The 6,475-nt window shown below is 38.2% G+C and overlaps 1 protein-coding gene across 15 annotated transcripts in view; it reads right to left on the reverse strand.

Moving 5' to 3' along the window:
- The window catches only part of PLEKHA5 (pleckstrin homology domain containing A5), a 313,047-nt gene that overhangs the window by 51,331 nt on the left and 255,241 nt on the right, over positions 1-6,475 (reverse strand). For 10 of the 15 annotated variants that reach the window (XR_012646953.1, XR_012646954.1, XM_075004996.1 and 7 more), the window contains 2 exons: positions 5,667-5,786; positions 4,757-4,810 (listed from right to left, as the gene is read on the reverse strand). The exons of 2 other annotated variants lie outside the window; for them this stretch is intronic. Coding sequence is in view for 10 of the 13 variants with exons in the window: in XM_075004996.1 (XP_074861097.1) it covers positions 4,757-4,810; positions 5,667-5,786 (174 nt within the window). In the remaining 3 variants the exon portion in view is untranslated. The remainder of the gene's footprint in view (positions 1-4,756; positions 4,811-5,666; positions 5,787-6,475) is intronic. 3 more of the 15 variants (XR_012646955.1, XM_075005033.1, XM_075005014.1) reach the window with 1 other exon arrangement.

Genomic DNA, 6,475 nt, shown 5'->3' on the forward strand with positions numbered 1-6,475 from the left:
AAAAACCCTAAGTGGAGAGAGTTTGACCAAAAAAGATCAATTTCCCATCTTTCTTCCCCACTGCCCCACACTTTTGAAAGTTAATCAGATATTCTTCCTTGTGTCTGACATGTTTCTGCACAGATGAAACGTCCCAGTATCCACTATTTCAACAGTTCTCAAACTTCAATAACCTGAGAACACCAATTTTGTTTTTTCAGAGCCCCCAACCTGCCTCCCCCTCAACCTCAGACCCCATCCCTGCCCCCATTTACTCCATCCCCACTCACTGTTCCACACACACATTCACTTTCACTGGGCTGGAGAAGGGGACTGGGATGAGGGAATGCAGGCTCTGGCAGAGGCTGCAGGCTCTGAGATAGAGCTGGAGATTGGGATTGCATCTTAAGGGCTAGGGAAGGGGGTTGTAGCTGTAGGGTGGGGCAGGAATGAGGGGCTCAAGGCATGGGAAAGGGCTCCTCTGTGGGGCAGGGGATGGAGAGGTTGGAAGTGTTGGGGGATGGACTCTGGGAGGGAATTTGGAGCAGGAGTCTCTATGCCGTGCCCCTGCAGCTCCCACTGGTTGCAGTTCACAACCAACGGGAGCTATGGAACCAGCACTTGGGCCAGGAACAGCATGCTGTGCCTCCCTGAACCTAAGGGCTACTGGGACCAAGCAGCTGTTTCCAGGAGCTGCATAGTGCTAGGGCAGCACCTGAAGCCCTACTGTGATATCATCTGAACTTTTAATGGCCCAAGCAGCACTGTCCCTGGGTGTGCAGGAAACTCTTGGAGAAGGAGGAAGGGAGAGTGGGGAAATTGATTAGTGGGACTGCTGGACCCCAGTTTGAGAAATGCTACACTATGCTGATTCCATTACAGCTACAACCAGCTACAGAGCAGGGGCACTTCTTGTATGAAGTTCTGTTGTTCAATGTTATGACTTTTGCTGAAATTTAAAAAAAAATATACTGTAGAAAGCTCCAGTATTGAAAATTATAAAAGAACAGATGCATACTGAATAAAAGATACTCTATTTCCAGACTCGCTGATGCAGGACTAACTAGAGATGAAATTTGTCTCCTACCCCAGAAAAATCTCTATCTCAAACAGAAATTCATATTATCAGAGAAGAAAGAAGACAGGAGACTTCATGCAAACCAACAGGTATGTCACTATGCCAATCTTAGCTGGGAGATGCACACATACTCACTCTGGGTGATGTGACCCAGTGCCAAACCCTAAAATACATTGCTTAATACCATTGAAAAATACAGCAGATAATCTCAGGAGGTTTTCATTTTCAACCACAAAATTACAACTATATTCTAAGACTTGTATACAGAATTGCCCTCTGATAATGGGTGCAAGTTCTAACAAAACATCTATTTATAAATAAAACAAAACATTTAAGTGCTTGTGGACACAGTCTATTTGAAATGTTGATGTTTTCATTTGTGTTACTACTACTCAGGGTGAACTTATTCAGAAACAAGGGTAATAAAGAGGCCAATAGAAATGGATTTAGAAATATACTTAGATAACTAATGCTTTGGATTCATATAATCCCATGAACACCTCTATAATTGTTGCCACTCCAACCCTATGATCACCGATGGTTTCCCAAGTGGGCACTTGTAAAAAGACAACAAATATGCCTGGCTTCTCTGACATCTCCTGAATTCCAGTCACTAAGGCCATGTCTGCACTGGCAAAAAATCTTTGAAATACCCATGCTGATGGCCATTTCGAAGATTACTAATGAAGTGCTGAATTGAATATTAGCATTAGCATGCATCCGGCCACGGAGCTTCAAAAGTGCCGCTTTCAAATGCCCGCAGTGCGGCTGCATGGGGGTCCTATTTGAAAGGACCCCAGGCATTTCGAAATCCCCTGAAAATTCAGCTGAATGGAATAATGGGATTTCAAAATGGGTGGGGTCCTTTCAAGGACCCCCGTGCAGCCTTGCCACGGGCGTTTGAAAGCGGCACGGTTGGAACCATGCTAATGCGGTGCTGAATATTCAGTTCAGCATCTCATTAGTAATCTTCAAAATGTCCATGAGCATGGCTATTTCAAAGATTTTTGCCAATGTAGACACAGCCTCAGAGATGGTGTTTCTTTGATAAATTCCGAATAGCCATGAGACTTCAAGAAAACCTACTGTCTAGAGACAATTTTTGTGCTGCACTGTTCTTATATACTGAAACCTACAGCAAATAAAAATCCCAAACTTAAATGTAACAAATAATAAATATCTCCAAGGAAAACAAGCAGTATAAAGATCTGTTCCCTGTCCCTAAGGTTAAAAAAAAAATAATCCTGTGATTTCTTGGGCTCTGTGAACTAAATCACAGCAATATTTCATTTTGATAGCTCAGTGATCACTATAAGTTACGTTTTACATAAGGTTTTGCATGTAGTGCTGTGAAGAGTCAAATTCTGCTTTGGAGTCTTGGTTAGGAGATAGTTGGGTATTATGTACAGCTCTTAATTCCTTACAATCCAAAAGGCGGGAGACCAAGATAAAAGGAGTAGAGTGCAGGTACATGTGCCATGAAAAGAGGGTTCGAAAATTTTATATACAGAAATTACAGACTAGTCCAAAAAAAAAAAAAAAAAGAAAATATAATTTCGCATAAATAGCTGCAATGCAGCAACGCAAAAAGGGTAAAAGATTATTCAAGGTGATTAAAGCTGCTGTAAAGCAGCAGTATTGGCCTGAAATGAGGCTAGAAATAACAGACTATACAGTAGGATTTTTTTCTCCTAAAAGTAAGGTCAATTTGTCAATTTGATAGCCTGATTTGCTAAGAGAAGTAGTTGAAACACCTGCTCCACAGATGTTCAAGAAGATTACTATTTCTCAAAAAAAAAAAAAATAAAAAAAATAAAGTGTACGGAACAACACTGTTCTAGTAGAGAGAGAGATGCAGGATAGTAGGGAAGATGACAAAGAACACTTATTCCAAACCTATGCTTTTGAATTGACTGGGGAGCCCATTTTATATTGCCACTTCCTTACTGTATGCAAAGTTCAGCCACTTCCATGATTTCCTTCAGAAATCTGGTTTATACTTTTAAATGTCAGCATTAAAAGAATTCAGAAAACACCCAACAAATACAGAAATTCTGATTTATAAGATCATTACCTTTGTTCTGGAATTCTAATAATCAGTTTTTACCTGATGTACTATACAAGTAAAAGAACTGCTTTGCTACCCTTCAAACAATAATGCCATGTCCTTCATTTAAAATCAGAGTATCACGCTGGCATCAAATAAGTTCTATAACCAACCAATAATATTTATTAAAAAAATGGAAGCTGGGGGTAGTTTAACATCTTGCATGAGCAATAATATAATCAAAGTATTAGACAGGTAGCCGTGTTAGTCTGTATCTTCAAAAACAACAAGAAGTTGTGTGGCACCTTATAGACTAACAGATATTTTGGAGCATAAGCTTTTGTGGGCAAAGACCGGCTTCGTCAGATGTATGCTGACGAAGCAGGTCTTTGACCACGAAAGCTTATGCTCCAAAATATCTGTTTGTCTGTAAGGTGCCACATGACTTCTTGTTGTTTTTGAATATAATCAAAGCAGGAAATGTTTAAGCTTGATGAAATACTTTGGCTTAATACAGCTAACAATAGTTCGATATCTTACAGCAGGGCGTAGTCATTCACTAGCATATGCTAACGAAAATGGAGTGTAAATAACCAGAATAGTAGGTTTTGATCCTGAACCCAACCTTGCTCTCAATTTTCATTCATTAAGTGACTACCCAAGTTGAAAGGTGATGGAAAAAGTAAAGCAAGGAAAATTCAATGAAATCCTGACTACTGCAGCAATGTATCAGAATGTCCAGGTGCAAAAACAAAACAGGAAATAATTCAAGTGTAATGCTTAACATGCAAAATTCAGCATGTCTGAAAATCGGTTATGAGACTTTCATCGGTTCTGAGATTTTCATGTAAGAAATATAATGAACATCTATATGCCTATCTTTCCTTTGAAGCACTTATGACTTTTTCTGCTATTTTGGTCAAAGATCTCATCCTTCTGTTTAAAAACCTCTCTTGTAGAACCTACTTCCAAATTTCATTTGAATGTGTCTTGAAGTCAAAAAGCTGAATCTGAACACGCCAATTGTTTATGACAGATTTTGATATCAAATAATATGCTCTCATTCTGAGATCCAGCAGAAGAAATATCTGAGTTATAAGGAAGTAAAGTCTTATTCATATAGAACTCATGATCAAATAGTTAAAGAAAACCAAAAACAAGTAAATTGCCTTTTGTTTAAAATGTTCTTTCAAGTTTGATCCAGTATCATGTCCCTCTTTAAATTCACGTCTTGGAGAAACATCTGTTTTCTTTGTTCTGAACACACTGATATAAACAGAAATAGCTGTTTTCTATTATCATATATTTGTCATTCTTATCAGTTTAGAAATTTCAGAGAAGTCTGGTGATTGTAACAAAAAATTGAGGAAATTTTAGGTAGCTATATTACAGGAATTCAATGAACAGCAGCAATGAACTGGAACCTGATAATCAAAAATACTTTCTGGCATAAATGTAATGCTTCGACTCTTTTTAATTATATCCTATTTTCAATCAAGTGTAAAATTTTGTGATATGTAAATAAGACAATATATTCTATAAAATACCACAGTACAGTTCACAGAAAACACCTCTGAATATCTGGCATCTTTAAAATCTGGCAATAGCACACAACAGACTGAGACAAACCAAGAAAAAGCTACTAATCCCACCTGATGATCCAAATATATGGCATTTCTTTGCAGGTGATGGGAAAGAATCTCATTCTAGCAGGCAGCAGTCAAGAAGATAAAGGAAAGGGACAGAAGATGCAGAATGTATGAAAAAGTCAGTTTCAAAAGAGTTAAACTAGGTAGCCCTCTTTCAATTTAATAAAAAATTAATGTTACATTTGTATGCATTTTTACATAAACTTCTTAGCTTAAGAGAACTTAAGAGAATGGATTACTAAAATTTCCTACAAGTCTAACTCTGAACTATTATAGTTAATCTTTAAAAAGCTAAGCATATTAAATTAGACAACAAAGCAGAAAATCCAGAAAAAGATATACCTTTGTTTAATGAAGTATGACCTTGCAATTTCCTTTCTTTTCTTTATTCATGTGAATTTAATAACGGGTTTCTTAATAAACACATAAAACCAGTATGTGCACGTGGATTTTCTGTACATGACAACATAGCAACTATAAACCCTTTGATAAGTTTGTGAGGTTTCAATGAGTGGCTTAGATCACAGAAAACAAATTTCACCTGAGATGAGGCAGTTACTCAAATTAAATTCATTTTATACTGTACCACAATACATTTGTTTATTACAACTATTAATTACTTGTTTTAGTGTGTTTTACATGATCAATGTACAGCGTCCACAATTTTGCAGAAACAATACATTTGGAAGTATCCCTACCCCTCTTTTGATTCAATAATGTAGTCTCAAGATTTGTGTGAAGAATTCAAAGGGTTAATAGCTGAACATCACATATGCAAGGCAACAATGATATTCTAATCTACACCCAGGGCTAACCAGAGAACTCTGCACAAATGGCATAGTGCAAATTTTGATTAATGAATGGCTCAGAGCTAGTGAGGATGGTACATAGCACACACTACTTCATAGCTGACCTTTGGGCTGTTGGCCTCAAGTTTTAGTTGCATGAGTTGTGCTAACGTGTGCTCCCGGATACTACTCAGTTCAGCTTGCTGCCGTCTCAGCTTTATTAGCAGCAGTGTGAGTTCCTCTGGCTGAAGGAGTGCAGTGTGAGAAGCCAAAGAATGGAGAATAGGTTAGCTGGTGTTGTGCACAACAGTTAAACTAAAGCCATCTTCTCATGGTTGACTGTTACTAGGCCAAATGTGTTAAATTCCTTTAAAAGTATAATATTTTCCCCATACAGCTTTCCTAGAATTTGAACTATGAGTGGTAGACATTGGAATTTTGTGTACAAGGGACAAGGTTTAGAGCATACAGATGAAAAAAATTACAGAACCTGAACCACTGTAGTACTTACAAGCATCATACATACCAATATGAGAGGACAAAAGATAGAATCTGAAGTCAGAAGGGAGGAGTGATCATCTAGCCTAACCTCCTGCACACTGCAGCCCACAGAACTTCACCCCACCCTGCTCCTGTTATAGATCCCTAAACTCTGGGTTAGTTACTGAAGTGCTCAATCATGGCTAAAGATATTTAAATTTGCAAGTGATTCTGTGCCCCATGCCACAGGGGAGGGCAAAACCAACCTGATCTCTGCCAACCTGACCCACGAGAAAATTCCTGCCTCACATCAAAGATAGCTATCAAGTAGATCCTAAGCATGTGGGCAAAACCCACCAGCAGATACACCAACCCCCAGGAAAGTATTTTCCATAAAATAGGAAAAGAAGTTGGGAGAAAATATTAAAGTTCACCCTTCACTGAATCAAAACTA

Source organism: Carettochelys insculpta, chromosome 1, assembly GCF_033958435.1.
Source record: "Carettochelys insculpta isolate YL-2023 chromosome 1, ASM3395843v1, whole genome shotgun sequence".
Classification (NCBI taxonomy): Eukaryota; Metazoa; Chordata; order Testudines; family Carettochelyidae; genus Carettochelys; species Carettochelys insculpta.